General features: G+C 51.3%; 7 protein-coding genes across 7 annotated transcripts; 2 read left to right on the forward strand and 5 right to left on the reverse strand.

The window, feature by feature from the left end:
• The first annotated feature begins 114 nt into the window (after positions 1-114).
• BCR38DRAFT_463984 (2og-Fe oxygenase family protein) lies at positions 115-1,577 on the forward strand. Its single transcript, XM_040862656.1, has 3 exons — positions 115-598; positions 650-1,099; positions 1,198-1,577. Exons 1-3 carry the CDS (start codon positions 199-201, stop codon positions 1,494-1,496), a joined length of 1,149 nt encoding a protein of 382 aa, XP_040718849.1. The 5' UTR covers positions 115-198; the 3' UTR covers positions 1,497-1,577.
• A 278-nt stretch (positions 1,578-1,855) lies between these two features.
• On the forward strand, positions 1,856-3,604 carry BCR38DRAFT_423635 (D-isomer specific 2-hydroxyacid dehydrogenase). Its single transcript, XM_040859602.1, has 5 exons — positions 1,856-2,315; positions 2,390-2,477; positions 2,652-2,701; positions 2,765-3,008; positions 3,061-3,604. Exons 1-5 carry the CDS (start codon positions 1,972-1,974, stop codon positions 3,415-3,417), a joined length of 1,083 nt encoding a protein of 360 aa, XP_040718850.1. The 5' UTR covers positions 1,856-1,971; the 3' UTR covers positions 3,418-3,604.
• On the reverse strand, positions 3,431-4,998 carry BCR38DRAFT_134281 (uncharacterized protein). Its single transcript, XM_040853571.1, has 2 exons — positions 4,928-4,998; positions 3,431-4,776 (listed from the first exon to the last, which is right to left on the reverse strand). Exon 2 carries the CDS (start codon positions 4,627-4,629, stop codon positions 3,835-3,837), a length of 795 nt encoding a protein of 264 aa, XP_040718851.1. The 5' UTR covers positions 4,630-4,776; positions 4,928-4,998; the 3' UTR covers positions 3,431-3,834.
• Positions 4,999-6,713: 1,715 nt separating this feature from the next.
• Positions 6,714-10,063, reverse strand: BCR38DRAFT_363086 (eukaryotic translation initiation factor 3 subunit 8 N-terminus-domain-containing protein). The gene is made up of 2 exons (XM_040857199.1): positions 9,352-10,063; positions 6,714-9,276 (listed from the first exon to the last, which is right to left on the reverse strand). Exons 1-2 carry the CDS (start codon positions 9,707-9,709, stop codon positions 7,046-7,048), a joined length of 2,589 nt encoding a protein of 862 aa, XP_040718852.1. The 5' UTR covers positions 9,710-10,063; the 3' UTR covers positions 6,714-7,045.
• A 129-nt stretch (positions 10,064-10,192) lies between these two features.
• Positions 10,193-11,129, reverse strand: BCR38DRAFT_423640 (uncharacterized protein). Its single transcript, XM_040859603.1, has 2 exons — positions 10,785-11,129; positions 10,193-10,724 (listed from the first exon to the last, which is right to left on the reverse strand). Exons 1-2 carry the CDS (start codon positions 10,887-10,889, stop codon positions 10,482-10,484), a joined length of 348 nt encoding a protein of 115 aa, XP_040718853.1. The 5' UTR covers positions 10,890-11,129; the 3' UTR covers positions 10,193-10,481.
• Positions 11,130-13,102: 1,973 nt separating this feature from the next.
• BCR38DRAFT_406488 (putative endo-1,4-beta-xylanase) lies at positions 13,103-14,511 on the reverse strand (the record flags this gene model as incomplete). The annotated part of the gene is made up of 3 exons (XM_040858061.1): positions 13,103-13,256; positions 13,346-13,455; positions 13,510-14,511. The coding sequence occupies 3 exons, from the start codon at positions 14,509-14,511 to the stop codon at positions 13,103-13,105; spliced, it is 1,266 nt and encodes a 421-aa protein (XP_040718854.1).
• Positions 14,512-15,747: 1,236 nt separating this feature from the next.
• On the reverse strand, positions 15,748-17,949 carry BCR38DRAFT_455502 (or S-antigen, C-terminal domain-containing protein; the record flags this gene model as incomplete). The annotated part of the gene is made up of 2 exons (XM_040861795.1): positions 15,748-16,455; positions 16,519-17,949. 2 exons carry the CDS (start codon positions 17,947-17,949, stop codon positions 15,748-15,750), a joined length of 2,139 nt encoding a protein of 712 aa, XP_040718855.1.
• Positions 17,950-21,886: the final 3,937 nt, after the last annotated feature.

Genomic DNA, 21,886 nt, shown 5'->3' on the forward strand with positions numbered 1-21,886 from the left:
GGAAGATCGGGGGTCTCCGACATGGCGGTTGAGGAGGTGGAGATACGCTCGGTTTCTTGATATTGGGGATCGGCTCCGACTTTACTTGCCCCGAGCAGAACATCTTACTTGCAATCATCATTTGCCTCTAGAACAATAGTTATTTTCGAGCACGTCTCTCGCGGATCTCCAACTTCGATTGTCGGATGACCGTTGAAAATGGCAGAAGTGATCAACCCAGTCATTCCAAATCGTGCCGACGATGACAAATACGTCTACTTCCACTCGGGATCCAAAGTGACATACCGCAAAATTGCCGAGAAGCCAACATCGTTCACTTCTATCCCAACCATCGACATTGCCGACATAGACAGCGAATCCCTGGAAGTTCGGAAACAAATAGCCTCGCGCATCTACGATGCGTGCCACAACGTCGGGTTCTTCTATGTCAAAAATCACGGTATACCCAAACACATTGTCGACTCGACATTCGAAATCTTGAAGCGCTTCTTCTCCCTGGACCTAGAAACGAAGTTGGACGCCCACGTTCAGAAGAATCCAGCAATCCGAGGCTATGAGCCGATGCTTGAGACGAGACTGGATCCCAGAACTAAAGGAGGTACGAACAGCTGTTTCTTCTGATCTAATCCATGCGGCTAACACCTCATAGATATAAAAGAGGCATTCACCATGGGAGACTGCGTCATGGAACCCGAGCAAGACTACACGGGAAAGACGGGCCTCCCGCCTCCACCAAACATCACAAAGCCCCAGAACATATGGCCAAGAAATGCTCCATTTTGGCGTGAAGGGCTGTATCAGTACTATAACCAAGTCCTCCCCCTTGCCATGAAGCTCGTCCGGATCTTTGCGCTTGCCTTCCATCTGCCAGAAACCGAGTTTGATCAGATGTTCAAGTTCCCCATCACGGGGATGCGGGCGCTATACTATCCTCCCACGCCGGCTGACGGTGACTCTCACAATGTCGGACTGGGCGCACATTCCGATTTTTCATGGATCACTCTCGTGCTGCAAGACGCCGTGCCAGCTCTCGAAGTGTTGAACCAGGATGGTGTCTGGATTGACGCACCCCCGCAGCCCAACACCCTTGTTTGCAACGGTGAGTATTACTCTGGGCACACTTCATCATCTTGATATACTCGAGATCGGGCCTCCGTCCTAGAAGCAGCAACAACTAACAGTGGATTTATTATGCAGTTGGCCAGTACTTGGAACGGCAAACCAACGGCAAATTCCCAGCCACTGTACATCGCGTACGGAACAAAACTGGTCTTGAACGGTACTCGTTGCCGTTCTTCTTGACCATGGACCCGGACGTGGATCTTGGTGTCATGGATTGCTGCATCGAGGACGGCGAGGAGCCCAAATTTGAAAAGATCAATGTGGGAGATCTCTACATTCGGCGCGTTCTACCTGCACGTGATAAGCATCCAACAAGCATCAGATACAAAGATGTGCCACAGGATCAGTGGAAGTATGATTTGCTGTTGAGCTGAGCTATCATGCGTTGCTGGCTTCTGCTTCAAATTCTCGAGTAGATACCGAATATCACTGCTCCACATGGCTACAATCGGACTGATTACCACAAATAACCGAGGTGGTGGGTGAGGACCAACGCAAAAGAGCATGCAAAACTACGCAGAAACCCATGAGATGAAAATATTGTGTCGTTGCTATCCGTACAGCTGCGCATTTGCATGTTGGGCATTGAAAGCAGGCGGCAATCGATGAGGTGAAACGAGCTTGATAAGGCGAAATAGCATCCATGTTGATTGGGCTGATGCCGATTGGGCAGCAGTACACGCAGCCAACCATTTATGCTTCGGATGCCCACATGCTGCTTAGACTCGGCATTTAACTTCCACAATCACTTCAATCCGAGTAAATACGCACATCCCTATTTCTTCGTCCACGCCACAGACCTCAAACCTGTTGTGAGAAGCAGGGTCAATTGATTAGAAGTCAGCAACAATGGGGGAATATTTTCCGTCCGGCGGCAGTTTGGAAGGCCACCTCCTCCTCATCATAACGCCCACGCCCCCACCTTCCGAATATGTCGAAAGGTTAGAGGTGAACCATCCGGGTCTCAAGGTGGTGCATCAACCGCAGGACCCGTGGAAAGACCTGTCGGTTGCAGAGGACGTGGACTGGAAAAAGGTGACGATTCTGCTGACAGGCAGAGTCTTGCCTACCATCAAGCAAGCGCCCAGGCTGCAATACGTCCAACTCCAGAGTGCGGGGGCCAACATGATCCTCGATCTCCCAATTTTCAAGGATACCGACATTGTTTTCTGTTCGGCTAGTGGCGTTCATGGGTGGGTTTCCTCACGAAGTGACCATGAGCACTACTCTGGATTGGTTTAGAGACTTGGTTGACATGCATTCGCAGGCCGCAGATAAGTGAATGGGTCATTTGCACGTTTCTTGCCGCCCAACATCATATTCCGCGGTATCTGGAACAGCAGAAGGACGGTCTGGTATGCAACGTCACGGCTCATTCACTCCCCACGCCCAGTCCATCTCATGAGCCGAAGAGAGACGAGTGTGCAGTTGGACACATTCTCAGAAGTTTTGCTCGCGAGAAGGACTGGGTTCTCCCATCTCATTACTAGATGCTCTTGGGGGTCATCACTGACGGTCACTCAACGCAGTGGAAGCGGGATAACTTCGAACAGGTTCAAGACTCAGTTGGTCTACGAGTGTAAGTTCTGGCTAAGTAGCGATAAGAAATTTGGTGAATATGCATTATTGAGACGTATCATAGGGGCATTCTTGGCTACGGCAGCATTGGTAGACAAGTCGCACGCGTGGCTAAGGCGATGGGGATGGATGTAGTAGCCTACACGAACCGGCCTCGCCCTACTCCCGAGTCGCGCCAAGATCATAGCTATGTCGTGCCCGGTATGGGCGATCCAGAGGGGCTGCTTCCGTCCAAGTGGTATTCTGGAACCGACCAGGCCTCTAGAACGGAGTTCTTGACTTCTGGTTTAGATCTCTTGGTCTTGGCCGTAAGTCCGTCCCCTTGATCCTCGAGTCACCCTTACTGAGACCGGTCTACAGGTTCCTTTAACCAAATACACTAAAGACCTGATATCTGGGCCTCAGCTGAAGCTCCTTTCCGAGAAGAAGACCTTCATCTCCAACATTGGTCGAGGCCCCGTGCTCAATACCGACGCGTTGATAGAAGCCCTGGAAAATGGCTGGATTCGGGGTGCCGCGTTAGACGTCACAGACCCCGAACCTCTCCCACAGGATCACCCTTTGTGGCATACCAAGAATGTCATCATTACACCACATGTGAGCGGGAGTTCAATCAGCTACACGCAGCGGGTTCTTGCGATTCTTGAGTTGAATGTGAACAAGCTGAGCGAGGGGAAGGATCTACTCAATGAGGTCGACAAGAAGCTAGGCTACTAGGAGAGAGCTACTAGCTGCAGCAAACTAGCTGGATGCATGTTAATGTTTTTAAGCGATTCAAAGGCAAACATGGCGAGATGAAAAGGCTACGGTAGTGTTTTAGGACTAGTCATTTGGTACAAATGATAGTTTGTTACAGGAGGTTTTGGACAAGGCCTCCTGGACCATTCAATTGCAGGTGATAAAAGAAACCATGCCAAGGTTAGGGGCAGTACAAGATGACATGCACGGCACACACACTACTGAACATGATCAAACTGATCAACGAGATTTTGGCCATATTCCACCGTTGATATGTCATGTTTCTACCATAACAGCCCAGGTCACCCCAAATCAAATGCGTCAATGCTTGCCTTACCCAATCCTTCCTGGTAGCACAATGACGCCGGGCAGTATACCATTGTCTGAAGTCCGAAATCACATAGGCATTGCCCGGATTTCCTCTTTCGTCCAGTATTTCCTCATATTCTCGGCGCCCAATGACTTAACCTCCTGGTCCAAGTGTGTCCACAGCACTTTGCCCCAGCTGTCCAACTTGGTCTTCAAGACGGCCAATGCGAACTCGGTCTCGCCCGTCTTGCAGGCCCGCAGATAAGTGCCCAGCATATCGAGGCCCTTGTGTATTTCCTTATGTTGCCTCAGCAGCTCGGCGGCGCCGTTCCCCTTGCCGCTCTTGAACTCAGGCATCTTCTTGGCGAGCACAGGGAAGATATACGTTTCCTCAATATCGTGATGCAAGGTGAGGTGGTGGATAAACTGCAGCCCTTCATCGATGAAGGATTTGAGGGACATGTTGGAGGGCCGCTTGTGGGAGGTGCAGGCGTTCCAAAGGAGGTTCCACTGCGACCGGAAGTGGTTATGGTACATGTCCATGTGCTCGGCCATACGGTTATATGCCCTGAAATCGGCCGCCGACAGTGGCAGAAACTTGGGTTCGACTGACGTTGCTTTTTCCGTCTTGATTTCTGTCGTCGCCGGCGCTGCTGTGTCCAAATCTGATGCTTGACCCTGCTGCCCGCCAGTGTCGGCGGTTTCTGCTGCTGCACACGAAGACATGGCGGATTTGAATTGCTGACAAAATTGAGTTGGGAACCCAGACATCGCGAGCAGAGTCGATCGACATATAATAAGTCGCGGGCTGTCGACCAAAGCGGGTTGGCGGAGCTGACGCAGAGTCGCAAAGATGCGCGGAATCCGTTGCAACATGAGCATGGATTAACTACTTAACCCCAAGGGTTTAGAGCGCAAAGCTAGTAGCTTCGTGCTTACATTGCGCTAAACAAGCCAGAGAAGGACTTATACGAATAGAGAGAGATCCTGGCATTTCTGTACGGTTACATCCTTGCTATCGAGCAAGTCCTAATCGAAATTATCAGAATTGCAAATCAAGCTATCGTCAGTGACCCCACAACTAACGCATCTGTAATCAATATTTTGTCACATCCGCGCGGTGGGGCTAAACTTAGCTCATTACTGGGATTGCTGGGGGCTAAAAAAATGGTGCACTTACATAGACTGAAAATAATCAAGTTGATGCTATCGATTCTGACTCTCATGTCTGTCAGTTACACTCAGTACTGGAATATCCCTCATCCAGTGCTGTTACACATGTTAGACCACCCTCTGTAACCGAGGAGGTGCCGCAACAGCCAGCCAATCTCTCAGCGGCTGTCTGTAAACGCGAAGCCTTGATTGGACAAGTAAAATTAGGGTTAAAAAGTCTGCCACCCACCCACTCCACCTATAAGACCTCTACACCTCGCTGGGATTATAATTGTTAGTTTAGTATATGCTAAGAGAAACTCTTCTAGATTGAATTACGTCTTTCGACATGTACTTACTTTTCTAGCACTTTCTAGTACCTAGTACCTTTACTATTTCTGTCGATAACTTCCTAGAGCCTTCGGGGTATTAAATAGGCTAACTCTAACAACTAACCGCATTGACCACCTTTTTGCATGCACCCCCATTTTGCAGGGTCTAACTGAATCAACCTAAATACTTCGTCCATATTATTTATATACAGAACATACTTAATTTAAGTGTCCGAAGACTTAGATATATTCTTTCGAGCCCTCTTTTTAGGAGGGACCCTTCCTTCGAGAAAAGTATCAATTTCTAACTGCTTATCCGGTAAAATAGGCCGTATTTGTCACGGTGAGCACAACTGAAGAGTCAAAACACTCTAATGCACTGTATTGACTTAACGATTCTCGACAAGGAAAGAAAGAGAAACTAAAACAGGCTGGCTCACATCTGAGGATCTTCAATCCCGCCTTCAGATGGCCAGTGCTCCTACGGGTCCACAGCTAGTGGGTTTCGTGGCATCGTGACACCGGCCGTCACAGGAGTCGATCTCTAGCGGGTAGGCTCTAGTAGCGCGCTCGTTCGAGCCCAGGTAAGGCTTAGAACTATGTAAATAGGCTACAGTAACCCCTCTAACTCGAAGGGGGGCAGCGATTAACTTGTCGGAATTAAGACCCCTATATGACACCGGTGCCCACCTGGTGACTAGCAACCGATCCCCTCTAGCACTCTCGTCCTACATTCTGTACTTAAACACCCGTGACACGGGTTTACCTTATAGTTAGGGCTTTAGAGCGATCGCTACGGTATTGTAACGCGGACGATCGGGTATCCTTTTTGTGACGCCTGCTACCTGGACGATAGGTAGGAACACCCCGGTATAGGCTGTCCTACCCGTATGCACCCACTCCCCTTATAATAGAGGAACAGGTACTGTAACGGGGTAAGGCCGGACATCAGGGAAAATAGGTGACGGAATGGGGAGGATCTTTTTGCTTTCTTTAGGTGGCTTGTGGCGGCAACTTTCTTTCCAACGGATCCCTTTTTAATCACCTCTTTCGTCTCTTCTATTCTACATAGTCAACAGTCATCAGTCATCGTGTTCTTTTCCAGCGCATGCAGTTCAAAGCTTCAGTTCATGATTCACTTATACGTTCAGGCGCAGCTCCCAAGAATCCATCTATCTCTTCTATTCCAGCCTTGACAACTACGAGGAACTACGTCTTGCTCTGATCAGAGCAATCCAGAGCTAGTGACAACTTCAATTCGACTCCCAGAAGAGCCAGACGTCATGTTCTGAGAATTATCCTGTCGCTAGTCTCAGAGACACATCCGACCAACTTGCGCACAAGACTTGCAAGAGCTTCGCTTTTGTAACCAGTACCACAATCTTCGTCTGATCTATAGTGGCGCTTCCCGGTGTAGATTACTCACAGCCTTTCCGGTGACCGCCAATTAAAACGTTACCAAGAGCTTTGCTTAGCATGTAACCCATGTAGAATAAATGCTGATTGAAAAGTAGGTGTGGTTGGGTAAGGATATCAGCTTCACGCGACGCGTAGAGGAATAGGGTTAAAGCGGGCGCCAGACTTTTTGACACCGGTTTTACAAATGGCCAGTAGTTTCAAGGCATCGCTGCAGATTGGCCAAGAGCTATCAATTCTCTATGGCTGACGCCTTCCATTCCTAGCCACGACCAGATAACTCTCAGTGGATCAAATGAATTGCCGGCTCTTGCCCGTGTCGTTGTTTTTTGTTCATGAAACCAGCCTACTCCTAATGCATTACATACATAAATGAGAGAATCCTCAATATGTTCCCTTTAAGCCCGCAAAGCACTTCCCAGTGCACCGCCCGTGAACTGCGTACCACCAGCCTGTCGGGGTCCTGATCCCCCGCCTCTACCACCGCCTCTACCACGCTGGCCGCCGCCTCTTTGACCACCCCGTTGGTTCTGGCCACGACGGTCGAACGCGTTAGCCGTGCCTTGAGTCCGGTGCTCCAGTGTCCGCTCGTTCGTCTCAATCAAGGCCGCCGCCTTGTCCGACAGAGTAAGCGCCAAGCTCTGCAGACGCGAGAGCTCAACGCCCTTGCGGAAGATGACAGTCGATGTTACCTGGTCAAGCGCAGCAGCAAGTTCCTCATGGCTTATCATCTTGCTAATAATGGCAGCTACCTTGCGATCCTCGAGCTCAAACATGGAAGAAAGCGTCGTAATGGCTAGCGTGTCGTAGAAGGGAGCGTATGTGAAAAGGTAGGTTCGCAGACCCTCCTCCTGGATCTGCTTGGAGAGCATTGATTTAATGTCCTCCGTATTCGGCATCAAATCCCAAATCTTGATGGCGTGAACAAAGTTAATTGACTTCTTCCACTCGCCCGCCGCAAGTGCTTTTGACGCTTGCATCACATGGTCTCGTGTGTTCTCAGGTGGACCCGTGAATATCTGGCGCTCGTGGTACTCGAGCATTCTCCGGTACGTCTTGCTGATGACGCGCTTCTTGATGTCTGGCGATGAGCCCGTCTGTGCGAGCAGTGGGATTTCGAGAAGCATGCTGCACGTCAGGTACACACACTCGAGAAGCTCGAGGTTAATGTGCATGTGGAACGGCAGTTGTCGTTGCTTCTCCAGCCTCTCCTGTTCGGGCGAGACCTGGCTGTATCGCTGAATCATGACACCCTGAGCAAGTAGCTCCTTTTGCCGGCCACTACCACAGATCTCCTGCAAAGTGTTCTGCGCATCATATACCAAGCCCTTGCGGAAAGCGCAAAGACCAACTTGGACAAGCGTTCGGTTGTAGAGAATCTGCGTCAGGACGTCAAAGCTGTTAATAGTCTCCTGCAAATGGGACATGAGCATCATGTCTCGAGCCTTGTAGTATTCGTCATGCAAGGCCAAGAAATAAATCTGGCACAGCATGGCACGGGCGCGGATGATGCCCTCACTGTTCGCAAAGAGGTAACTGCAGAGGATGTTGAGCAGATTGGTGGGATCAATGTTGTCAGTGCGGGGGGTGATGAAAGACTCGGTGCCGGCGGGTGCAGCCTTCCAGGCCTTCTCCTCAAGGATCTTGACGACCTGGGCGGGCTTGAAGTAAACGTGTTCCAACCGCCGCATGACGATGCGGTTCACACTGTCTTGCGGAATCTCCAAGGAGGAGTCCTTGCGGAGGTTCTCGTAATAGAGCAGACCACGGAAAACGACGTTGTAGAGCGAGGCCTCGTCCGTTAGACGTTCGATATACTCTGACGTGTGAGGGTCGATGTTCTGCAGCGACCGGGTGAGCTCGTCGTCCAGTCGCTCAACGTACGAGACGATGCTTCCCGGCACCTTAAGGTACTTGTCCCCAGATTGAAGCGTGGGCGGCTTCTCGTCATCCTCCCACTCCTCGGCATTCTCAATAATGATGTGATCCGGGTTCTTCTCGAGCACATCAAACAGAGTGGACAAATCCTTCTCGGCAGCCTTCCATTGCTCCAGGGGCATCGATGTCGTGGCAGTGCCCGTACCGAGATCGAACCGCGCCGAAACCAGAGTTAGGAGAACTCGTATCTGCTGGTAGGGCGTCACAGCAACTTCGTACAGCTTCTCCATTATTTGAATCTGTTCGAGATGGTCCGTGTTCTTTTTGCCGCGAGACTCCATGATGCTGCGGAGATGCTTGAAGATGCTCTCGGGGGTGAACTGGAGCGTCTTGCCGCCCTTTCCAACGGTAGCAAAACGCTTGTCATCTTCATCGACAGGATCACCAAAGGTGACCTCCGATTTGACCTTCTTGGGCTTAGGCGCAGGGGCCTCGTCCTCGCTCGACTTCATGAACTCATCCTCATCCTTCTTGAATGCATCGACCTGCTTCTGATAGTCCTTTGTGACCTTCTTGAGCTTTTGCTTGACGGCGTTCAGACCACGGGCGTTGGTGGCGTTCATTTTCTTCGGGGTGGTCTTCTGCTTGGAGATAGTCTCGTTCATGAACTCCTCGAGCTCCACCAAGGTCTTGATGTAGATCTTGGGCACGCGCTCGATCTTGGAGGCCTGTCGGTTGAGCTTGTCAAGCTCTGCACCCTAGCATTAGCTATCCGTCTTGTTGCCGTCATAGGGATTATCCTTCAGGAAACTGCGGGCAAACGTACCATTTGAAATGGAACCCCAATCATTGATCTTCTGGCCATTTTCAATACTCTTGATCGTGGCCTCAAGTTCGCCGAGGCGCTTGTCCTTGGCGCTCTTGAGCGTCTTGCTTCTCTCGTCGCCGCTCTCCTCACTTTCTGAGGAGTCGCCGCGCAAAAATCGGGCTGCACCGGATTTGTGGCCGGCGTCCGAATCCGAGTCGGAATCAGAGGCGTCATCTTCATCTTCGTCCGAGTCAGAATCATCATCGGCTTCTTCTTTGTCGCTCTTGTCCGCCTCCTCCTCCTCCTCCGAGTAGAGCTCCTCCTCGTCAGAGCTGCTCTCGCTCGAGGTGTCGCCACCAGTGAAGAATCGAGACATCCTGGGCGATGCTGCTATGAACCGAACGTGCAATGGAATCCAGGCGATTCCCGGCCTGGTACTTTTGGGCGAGTTTCGGGATGGTCGAAATCGATGACTAGGCTCGAAATCGTTGTGTCGCAGACCTACTTTGAAAGGGTGGGGTGTTGTTCTTCTGAAGTTTTCGGTCCTCAAAATTTGTGAATTGTGGTGGGGTGACCACCGGGGCTTCTCATTAGCCAATACTCCGAAGGTCAGCTGCAGTCACAGCCAAATAGCGAATCAACACCAGGGAAATGTATACTTTTTGACTCCCTGGATCATGTAAATGTTTAAGAAATCGATCTAGATGATGAACTGATGCTTTTCAAATTTCATTACCAACTTGTTCGGTAACAAGTATTTTTGGGTATCTTGGGCGCTTGCACAGTGTTCATGTGTGGGGCCAGCTGGCGTAATGGGAGACAGCTGACAGCATGCATGAATCCCATTGCTACTGCGGGGGTTTGAAACGGGAGCGAAGCGAAACGTTTACATGCAAGTGTTTCATAGCTTGCCAATACGATACTTGACTCCATTGCGGCGAGCAAAGTTGTCTAGGAATTTATTGTTATGCCCTTCTTGCAGTTGCGCAAGTAGATATTTCTGATAGTCCAAGGTCATCCTCCACTGAGATGCGCCTTCTTGTTCAGAATCTTGTAACACCACCAGCGCCTAGCAAAGCATACCTAATCCATACCAGGTTCCAAAATGCTTTATCTCTTCCGCTTCAACCAGTGCGTTTATGCCTTTACTAGGCCATGTCCAACCAGTCGGGGTGGTCGCTAGCTCTCCACGGCTTAATATTCTTCGGCTGTGCCTCGCGACTTTTTCGTGCCTGCTCCAGCACCCTCTTGCTCTCCTCGTTCGTGTATAGGGTCTTGAAGTCACGCAGCTCCGTAGTCGTATTCAGTACTACAGTTGCGAAATTTTCTGGCGACGACCTACAAGTGGCTTGCTCTAGAATACGCGGTATGGCGGTTCGCAACTCGCGACACTGCATTAATCCTATTAGCAGTGGCGCACTTCCATGTTCAAATGGGCATTGGAGACCTGCCTTGATGTGAAGCAATTTCAACTGCTTGAGGGCCTGCTGAAGCTGTTCCTCGTCCCCGTCTTCCTTAGCTTGCATCGATGATTTTGCCGGCTGATTTGTCGCCATCTTCTCAATCGGTTCCACAGCACTTCAACACGCAAGGGAAAATCAAGCACATCGGTACGGGCGCAGTCGAGAGCAAAATGCAAGACCAAGTTGGTAGTGACGTCGAGACGATGAGATCTTCATCTCGCAGTGACGAAGACTTCGGTTTTGATGCTTTGAACAATCCAACCCAACCGCAGCATTCATCTGGCGCAATTCACACTCACGTCACACCAATAGTGGAGAGCCCAACCAAGCTTGGGGCACTTGAAAGCAGCAACGCGGGGCTAGTCCAGTCTCGGACCGGATCATCATTATTATCAGCGCCACAAGTCCCTGCCATTTCACCTGCAAGTCTCCAAGCAACTTGGTATTCCACCACCACAGTAAGCACTGAAGACGAACACGGTGGAATCCCCTCGGTCCTGGGCAGCACAAGCTCAATTGCACCGATTCCACGGCGAATACCACCGTTTTCCCGACCAGAGTTACCATCCTCTAGGTCGCAGTCGACGCCGTCGGTCATCGACGACTCGGCTGCCGCGATCAGGCTCAGACTCAGCCTGCCGCGACATCAGCCCATCCACTCCTTTTCTCCCACTTCCCTCTCTCAAACCGCCAACATTTCGCTCTCAACCCCCCTTCAGCCTGTCCCCGCCGTTGGCCACGGCGTCATCAACGGCCACACCATTCAGCACACCCCCGTGGCGGCCGGGCTCCCAGCCCATACGCCGTCTCGCCAGATCAACATGTCCCAAGAACCCGGTGGTCTCGCTGCCCCGCCCGAGGGGATCTATCGCACTTTCGAAGATCTCTTGAACGCCGTCCAGCGCGTCGCTAAGGACCAGGGTTACGGCGTGGTGAAGCTTCGCGCCAGCAATTACCGAGACGGTAAGCCGACACGTTACGATTTGGTATGCGACCGCGGCGGCGTCAAGTACAATAGCACGGCCAAGAAGCGCAACCCCTCGACGCGAAAGGTTGACTGTCCCTGGCGAGCCAAGGCCGTGTGCGAGGTCCAACTGGGCAACCAATGGCGCTTTGCTGTCCAGGATGCGAGACACAACCATGAGGCTCGAGTCCCTGCTGCCCCGCCTGGCCAGGAAAACACGCCGCTCGCCCAGAGCATTCGCAGCCTGACCAACAAACTGGATCGTATCGGCCACGACGTCGCTCAGGGTATGCAGCGCATTGAGCAGCGCCTAGGCGATGTCGAGAAGAGACTGGCAGACATGGAAAACCAGATCCGCGGCGTTCAGATGTCGGGAATGGAGGCTCGGGGTGGAGGCATGGAGGTTCCTATGGACAATATGGAGATGGAAGGCTCTATGCTGGGTACGGCTGTTATGTAGGACCCCAGCGCCCAATGACGTCGCCAATAGCACCAGATGGGCCGGGAGTGACTGACTCTGTCACCTCGCGCTCATGCTCATCGGCCTCACCAAATAACCCACCATTATTGCCACCGTGGTTCCCACCACTACCGCTGTCACTGTCGTCAATGCCTCTGCTGCCATCCGAGGCAGATACGGGTGCTTCGATATCTCTCATTGCTACTCGGTCAGTCAGCAAAGCGTGCCGGCAAGCTGACAAGGTCTTTTGTGTCAGGAGAAGATGGCACTTGTTAGGGGTAATAATCGGCATTTCAGAAGAGGCAAAGGAGACGAGTGGATTGCTTCATCATTCATAAGGATCAGGCGTAAGGACAGTGTGTACTTTATGTTGCTCAGCACATACTTGGTAGGACAAGGAAAGGGAAAGGGATTGATATCCAGCATTCTGCTACAATTTATTTTATTGCGAGCAAGCCGGAAACATGTCACAAAGCAACTGGGGTGGTTCGTTTGCGAAGTGTTGGTACTTCTCATCAAAATCATGCGGCCTTCGGAGGCACGTTTGCTGGTGGCCGGCGGTCATACTGCTTTATTATCGAAAGCACGGTTCTAGAGATGTGGAAGCTCCAAAGTCAGGACGGTGGGCGGTCCTCCTACAGAACCCAATACCACATGTATATGTATATGTCATGACCTATGGGTCAGACCTGATTGAACTGAAGTGACAGTCCCATTGCATCAAGTCCTGTGCCTTGGCAGCTGGTGTTGACTTTATATACCTGTCAGCTTATCGAGATACCTATACTGCCAGCAACCTTGCATAGTGCTTGAAAGAAACACAATTTTCAGCGCCGCTGAACCCATAGCGCCCAGGGAGTGCTGCCGTCATTTGGTGACCTCTTACAGACACTGCGAGTAGTAGTCGTTCTGTTTGGTACAGGTATACGGGCTAAGGCAAGTGGTAGGGCCTGCCCAGCCAATGCCACCACACTGGGCATAGTGAGCTCCTCCTGTTGAAGTAGGTGTCGCTGCCGTGGTGATGCTGGTACGTGTACTGTGAGAAGTCCAAGTCAGCTTCCTTTCTGTGCAGCGAGGTAGGTACAGAGGAGACTATAGGGCCGCAGCCTTCGCAAGAGAGCTCACCTAGTAGCCAAGGTTGTTGTCGTCGCTGCTGTCGCGATAATGGTAGTGGTGGATGCCTTGGTCGTAATCGTGCCTCCAGTGGCTGTCGAGGTCGCAGCAGCAGCAAGAATCTGAAAGGGTTAGTATTTTCTGCCAAGAAAGGGGTGAGGCGCAAGGCAACCAACCGATGAGACCGTGGTCCAGGCTGGTTTTTTGCTGAAGTTCTCGTCGTATAGACAAGCACCACCTTGGCCCGCAAAAGTGCTGGGGATCCAGCTGTATTTGTCGGTGAAATCCCAGATGGTGATACCCACACATTCGTTGACGGCAAGGCATGCCTTAGTAACAGCGGCATAATCGGAGGCCTGCTGTTGCAAACCGGCGGCTGTGTAAGGCAGAGTGGTAAAGCGAATATCCAACTCGGTATATGCGACCTCGCTCACTCCAGCCGCTACATACGCCTTGAGCACGTTGGTGAGATCGGCCTGGCCCGGTGAGCTGCCGACGATGAAGTGAGCCTGTAGACCGACACCGTCGATCTTGGCGCCTGCGGTCTGAATCAGGTCGATAATACCCACAGCGGCCGTGTGTTTGGCTCCGCTATACTCGATGTTGTAGTCGTTGTAGTACAACTTGGCCGCTGGGTCGGCGGCGGCGGCAGCCTCGAAAGCAATTGGTATGTAATCGGTGCCGAGGACTGTGTAGAAGACACTGGTTCGGTAGGTGCCATCCTCGTTCAGTGCCTCATTTACCACGTCCCACGAGTAGCATTGCCCCTTGTAGTGACTAACTTCATTGGCGATATGAGTCTGGATGATGGAAGTTAACTGAGCGGTGGTCCAGGAGCCAGAGCTAACCCACGAGGGCAGCTGTGAGTGCCAGACGAGAGTATGACAGCGCACTAGCTGACCATTAGCCTCGGCGAGGTCGACGATCTGATCACCACTGGTATAAGAGAATGTTCCCTGGCTTGGTTCTGTATACTGCCATTTCTGGCCATTGCCTGGCGTGATCTCGCCGAATTCATCCGTGTCAGAGATTATAGCCAGGTACGAACTGTTGGACAACTCTGAGTTGTCTGTGGCGGAACCAAGGTAAAGCTTTCCTGCAGCCTCAGCAAGTTTATTTAGCTGCGCCAACGCGATGGGTAGCGCAAGCAAACCCGCGAGGGCTGGAGTGATCCTCATGATGCCAAGGCCTGTCCTGGATATCGAGTTACAAGGTTGGAAGGAAGGGGGTAGTGACTGACCTAGGCAAAGAGCCAAGCGGTATGAACAGGAAGGTTGTGTTTTCTTATATGTGGCCTCCCTCGTTCCATGGCTGTTCCCCAACTTCGCTTCTTACCAAGTCTAATAGGTCTACTGTATGCCATGCTAGCCTCCGTTGATGCAATACTGTCAAGGCCCAGTTCCAGCTTCTAGCTGAATCGGAACATCGGGAGGGGGAAGGGCATGCCACGGTGCCTCCAAACCCTAGTTCGCATCTTGCAGGAAATAATGTCAAGTCGTTAACTATGAACCCCTGAAGACGGACATCCCTATCATGTGGTTGGCTGCTCGTCAGAATTCAATAGGAAGCCGTCATTGGATCATCTAGGGTCCAGACCCCGAGTATCGTTCTTGATTCTCCACCAATCGGTATTAAACCTCTTCGGCTGTGCTAGGCAACGGCGTTCCGCGCTCCGGGCAATAGTAAACACATCGAGCGTCGGCCGGAGGTAAAGGATGCCAAAGGAACCCAGCTTGGTACTGACATTGGCACTGAGTGAGTTTGTCGCAATTAGCGTCACAATGTCTTTCGGAGTCACGATTCTTGCTAGCTTATCTAATACCTTGTAGACAACTAAGACCGCATCTTCAACGGGTTCCCTGCCGATCATCCGGGCGAAATCCGGGTGAAATCCGGGCAGCAGCCGCAAATAAGAATTAGGGGGTGGGCTTATGTTGTGTCTGTCCCGTCCCGCATCAAACTCAAAGCAGAGAATTTTGATTGGGACGGAAAACACTATATCACCCAGAATTAGTGGCAGTGTCAGCGAAGTTCGAATGTGTCTGATGAGAAATTATGCGTTGGTATTGCTTCCACGATAAGGCTTCCTGATAGTAATGTTCGTGCCTGTCCCCAAAACGCCAGCCAACCTTCGTATTCGCAATGAGTGATAATGGAAACCCAAGTAAATGCCGCCCATAAATGCCCCAGGATGCATCGTGAGCCACGTTACTGTCCCATAAACTCCGTATCAAAGCCATCTTCCCGTTGCAATACATGCATTTCGTCATGACTTTTCAGTCGAGGTATCTTGAAGAACGATAGCACAAACCCACAAACACATTGATGAAGCCACCCTAGCCACAGCTGAGTATATCCAAAAGCCGCAGCACCAGGAATCCAAGCAATCTATCTTCACACCCACAACTCTGGACCTAGCCTCTCCGCTGATTTAACGCACCCGCCATGTTTAGCGTCATAGGTACCGTCGGTCTCTCGATCTCGAGGCTGCGGGATGGCATCAGCCGCCCACCGGGGGTGCGGGGATTAGCTACATTGACCCGGCCCGTTCTCTCCAGGATACGGCTCGGCATCTCGCCCTCATCTGAGCCATCACTGTCGCCATCGTCGTAGTCGGCCAGTCGCGCGAAGTAGTCAGCCAAGCCGTCCACACTAGGTGTCCCAACGACAACGTCGTAATGCGGAGGCGGAGTGGCCACGGGTGGGGGCGCATCGTCGGCGTCGAAGGCGGGAGGATTGAAAGATGGGTAGCGCAAGAGGTGGATGGGCCGTTGTACTTGCTGCGTGCCTCCAGCCTGTGCTTGCGTTCCTATGTGCGCCGCAGGGGGTGGCGCAAGAGTTGAGGACTCGGGGTTTATAGGACTGGGGTCTACCGATGGAATTGTGCCAGTGCTAGACGCCGGCGAAGGGTCCGTGGCTATAATGTTGGCATCCGGGCATCCGCACGTGGCTTTCTGCCGGAACATAGGCTGCTCAGCATCTGAGTACTGCGGCAAGCTGGTGTTGGCCTGCGTTGCACGGCAGTTAAGTACGGTGAAAGGAGAGTCAATGCTGATTTCGAAGTGTCGTCTGCGCTTGCCAGCTGGATCTTCTGGATCGAGACGCGAGATTCTCATGACAATCTGTGTCGGGTCAGCAAGTGTGCAAGGGAAGAACTCGATTTTTAATCTTGGAGCCAAACATACTTTGATCCAATGGAAGACATTGACGTTCTTCCAACTGCAGTCGGGATTCAGCCGTACGCTCTTGTCCTTAGCCATCTGTTCGCATGTGGGGATCTGAACATTCATCTCAATCTCAGTCGAACCCCAGTACGATTCTAATCCTAGGTCCAGGTCACCCAGGAGGTTGTCCGAAGGGTCGGGTAGTGGTTGAGGAATGGTGTGGGCCTTCGACGCCTCAAGAGTGCGCCTGCGTGCTGCTGCGACACGCGCTTCATGCCGCTCATCTGGCGACAGCTCGCCCCCGCTCAAGACTCGGACTTCCGAATTCTCGTACTGCTTGTCCAAGGGCTTTCCAGCTGATTTTTCCAGCAACAGGATCTTCCTTCCTGGGTCTTTCCGCGTCACGCGGCGGTCGTTCGTCCAATACTCAATCGACTCGGTTACAAACACCTTGAGCTTGTGGACTTGTACTTTGGCCAGCGGCGTCAATTTGAATGCGATGGGGATCTTGGTCCCTATCGGAAACGACTTCCCCGATATCATAATATCATAGTGGAGTTGGTCCTCCCATTTCCTGCTGATCGATATGGGCTCCGTCATCTCTAGTGAGAGCTGATCCGGGACGCGAACGATGCAGACCTCCTTTGCTCCATGCAGGTTAGGCTTGAACGCGCCGGCGCGCTCCACGATAGTATCCAACTCCCATTTCACCGACCCGAACTGCAGTTTGCACGTTTCAAGCTGGTGGTGATCGATGGGCAACTCAAAAGAGTACTCATATGTGCCGGGATAGAAAACCTTGTAACCCTTGAGCTGGGCCGGGCTTCCGCCTGGTGAGTCCCCCTTTCCAAAGCTTCGAGATTGAACCGACTGGAGGGATAGGCGCTTGTATTCCTTGGCCGTCAAGTGGCCCGGGCGATTTTTTAGAGCAAGCGATAATTGGGATTGCGCCGGAGACGCCGGCTGGTGCCCGGGCCCGGGTGATGAACGCCCCGTATTCTCTGAACTCCCTCGTATCGTGTAGGTGCACGGGTTGCCGTACTGTGTCTCCCATGTCTCGTGCATGGCATGGAAAAATGTCAAAACCTGTGTCCTCAAAGACTCTTCTTCACATTGCTCCACCTTCATGGGCGGAATGCCCTCAGGCCATTCAGTCCTGGCCTTACCTGATAGCTTCAGCGTCACCGACTTCAGTTTCACGTTCTTGGAGACATTGAGCTGTAACTTCCCTCGTAGTAGCGCTGTCGAATTGGCCGTTTCGTGTCTTGGGTGGCCGTCATGTTCGAAGCCAGTCAAAAAGATATTGGGCTCGGCCAAGATAATGGAGCAGGATAGACCGCTGCCCGATGCGACGGGCTTGGGCACCTCGGTCACAGCTGAGTTCATGATGTTCTTGGTGGAACGTATCGACATAAGGCTATTTCGGTGTGGATTCTGGAGAACATTGCCCATTAGTGCGGCGCGCCGCGTATCGACCATGGTAGATATGGGTCTGGGTGTCGACCCCGTCGTGGGAATTAGAATCATAGACTGTGGCCTGGACGAGTTGTGCCAGCTGGATGTGCTAGGTCTCGTGAGCGCAGAGACGCCGGGCGTGGCGGGCGATGTCGGGTTGTCTCTTTCTTTCGATACGTAATGGGAGAATCTAGACTTAATGGGTCCGAAGACCTTTCCTAACACGCGCTTCGACGACTGCGCAGTTGATGTATTACTACCTCGATCTGACTTGGCCGTCTCCTTCTTCTGATCTTTCTTTGGCTTGTTCTGCTTCGTCGCTTGGCCTGATCTTAGGTCGGGAGGGACATATCCCGATGGGTACGACACGATATGGATCGACTGCGGTCGCCGTGATCTGTTGCCATTAGCCGTAATTCCACCCAAGCATTAAAGCAGCCAAGGCAGCGCAACCGGGGTGGGTGTGGGGCGGGGTTAGTCCTCACCGAGGTCGTATATGCGGCGTGGGTAGAGTCGGCGATAGGCGGGTCCTCCGAAGGACTTCTTCACAGTTCGGTCTGTAATCTGCGTCCAGATATATGTAAGTCAAAGATCCCAACGAGGGCCAGAAGAGCCTTGCTCACAGACGTTGCCGGCTAATGAATAGGAATAATTCTCCGAGTCTGCCATGTTGCCCGAGGGTTAGGAAGACCTAGACAACATGACTATGTGTAGCAGAGCGATGGGATGGGGGAAGGAGGACGAGAGGCAACTATGAGATAGGTAGGGAGTACTACTAGTAAGCGAATGTGCGATGGGATGAGTGATGAGCGACAGGTTTCCCAGCAATAGTTATATGAGTGATTCTCAAACAATCACAGACAAACAAAATGCATCGGGGTGTGCATGTGTGGGGATGTACTGGAGTTAGGGATGAAAAGATCAAGGTGCGGCAGGAGTGGATTCAAGAGGTACTGTAATGAATTGGCCAGGAAAAGGGCATGGCAACAGAAGGGATCACCTACAATGGATCAAGACAAAGTCATTATGCAATGCGTAGGAAGGTCCAACTCTCTCGAGACAAAGAAGTTGCGGATTGGGATAGAGCGAAAGCCTGTTGGAGGGAAGCACCTGGAAGGGAAAGGCCAGTGGAGGTTCTGTTTGCAGCGCCAGCCAAAACAAAAATGCGTTGCTTGGTCCCGCTGGTGTGTTGGCATTCGAAGGCTGGGAGGAGCTTGCTTGTTTGTATCGGGGTAGGGATGAGGCTTTTGAAGATTTGCCTGTCCCAAGCTGTGAGCTGTTATTATGTGGATGGACGTTTATCGTCAGTGAAGGTACGAAGTATTTGGAAACTTGACCTTAACAGGCTGCGGGTGATCTGCCTATGATGTAAGGTAAAAGGAAATAAATCCAATGGTAGCAGGGACCGTTGCGAGGCCCCGCTGTCTCCAGGGATCTTTCGGCAGAGTGGTGGATCCTGGCAAAGCTGGGCACCATCGGCGCGATCGGCATCCCAGCACCGGCAATCAGACCTAAACAACATGGAATTCATTGAGTTGGGTCAACTTGGAATCTTCACTTCAAGTTTCGATGCCGCATGTACGACTGTTATCGTACTATGCGTGGCCTTCTATGTGGGAATCGGGATACAAAGAATGGCAGTCGTCGCAGTACATCGGGGACTAAAGGGAGGTCCGAGTCGTCCACCGAGCGAAATCACCAGATCCCCTCCCACAAATGACCGCTTTGAGGTTAGGTGCATGAACGACCAGAGATGACGACGATGCCCGAAACGGGATGCATAATGAGCCATCTCACCCCTTTTGAGCTCTTCAAACCAACCTGGGCTGGACCATGAAAATTGACATACGCTACACAGTACTGTGTAAAGCCATCAACGACCGAACACGTCAGCAAGCCTAGCCGGGGTCTTGGGCTTCACACTTTTCCAGGTTGGAACAATAAGACGTTCAAACTGACAGGTAAGTGAGAGAGATATGATACACTGTAAACGGTCACCCACCACCAGTAAATAATAAATCGATATAAACACACAGAAGAACCTGAATATCGTGTTTCCTTGCTTCCACCTGAATAAATTTTCACAGAAACAAGGCTTCAAGCCGCATACTCCAAGGCGTGTTTTTCCAGAATGATGCTCAAGTGTTTGCAATTAGCACAAACCTGCTCTATGTTCGACAGCCTCGAAGACGGCGGTCAAACTTAGCACCCAGTCAGTACCTTGATCACTAACAGGCTCCGGCGGCAGACGGCGAGTCAAATAACTGGATATCACAGCAAGCACGTGCACAGCGGATAGGCCGGAAGCTGGAAAATGATCTTGTCTTGTTCAGATCGCACCTTCTACATAGCGATGTCGGCAGAGAGCCGATGTAATCCATCTTGAAAATAGCAACTTAGGTCGGGTCGTTGAAGGTCGATGAGACCAGCGCAATGGCAAGGGGTGCGCGGTGTACGCTGCACCAGGACTAAACTAACTGCTGTTAATTCTAGGTCGTCCATTTCAGCCACACTCGTCATTTGGCTAGGGCTGCCGATTTCACAGCCAACTTATACGTACGCTGCGATGTACAATTGTGCGCCCTGACTAGAGGACGGAGAGATGACATGACGACACTGACGAGATGCAGTTTCTCCTGGTGTACAGAATTTGGGCCTGGCACGTTTCATTCTCTTGTTTTCCTCAACTGCCACGCATGTGAGGATGATTCATGAACCTCGCCGATCGACAATATTTTCAGGGCGAGATCTGGTTCGTGGTTTGTCGAAGCCGCCCAATTCTTTGCGCCATCAATTAGTATTCTCCTGTTGATCCCCACATCCAGCCAGTCGGGATCCGATTTGTCAATTGACGAGGTACAATAAAATGGTTTCCAATAGAATGGATTGGGCCGATCGCTGCACTGCCGGCTGATGAGCCACAGAAGCCAATACCCTCCTCATTCGCCTCTCATGCATGAGCCGCGCATGGTTTTGACAAATATCATTTAATGTTGCTATACTGATGGCGAATTCACATTTCTAGTTTGTTTCCACATGCAACCGGCCAAATTTTGGCCGCAATTTCATAGACCAAGCTAAAATTTGGGTCTCCATAACACCACACCTCTGTTACCATCATGTGGCAGTAGCAATATTGCATCCTTGGAGGCCGGTTTGGAAATGATGCAAGGGTTGAGCTCCCCTAAGTGTACAGACTTGTCGCAAAGTCATGTCAATGAATCCTCTCAAGTTGGGTTTACGTTAGCGCCGCGTACGGGTACTGTTCTTACTCTAATCGGAGTAAGATGAATTTTAACTAGCTAATATAGGTTCATCGTTCGTTTTAAGAATCTATTTACACTATAAGTTTAGGTTCAGTATTATATAACGAGATAAGGTACTACGAGTACGAATTAAGGTTACGGTATTAGTATATATTTATTGCTGAATACCAAACTATAGAGACAAAGGCTTTTAAGTACGGGTGCCTGTTCCTCTATTATAAGGAGGACGGGTGTCTACAGGTGGGCCAGCCCCTACCAGGTTGTCCCAGCTCTGCTTATCGTCTAGGTTACAGGCGTCACAGATAGAACATAGTAAAATACATTTCTAACCAGAAATATCAGTAATAAATGCAAATGTAAAGGTAACTATCACCTAGAAGAATGCTTTTTGAATACTATTACTACTGGATGTTGTGAAGGTCAACCCTCGCAGACTCACTACAGCCAGGTGACTTACAGCTGGAACACCTGCCGTGGCAGTGCCAGATGGGAAGCCAATCATAACCCCTGTAGGAGCCCGCCAAGCGTGGACGACTTAGTCGCGCTCCCTCAAACCTAAGTTGTCATCTTCTTTCCTTCGCTCCTTAGAGTAGAATCTTCGTCGATAGCACCAAATCGAGGTCTCTACCAATGCGATGCAACCCAGGTCGTGACAGATGTTAAAAGAT

This window comes from Pseudomassariella vexata (genome assembly GCF_002105095.1).
Source record: "Pseudomassariella vexata strain CBS 129021 chromosome Unknown BCR38scaffold_3, whole genome shotgun sequence".
In the NCBI taxonomy this organism is placed as follows: Eukaryota; Fungi; Ascomycota; class Sordariomycetes; order Amphisphaeriales; family Pseudomassariaceae; genus Pseudomassariella; species Pseudomassariella vexata.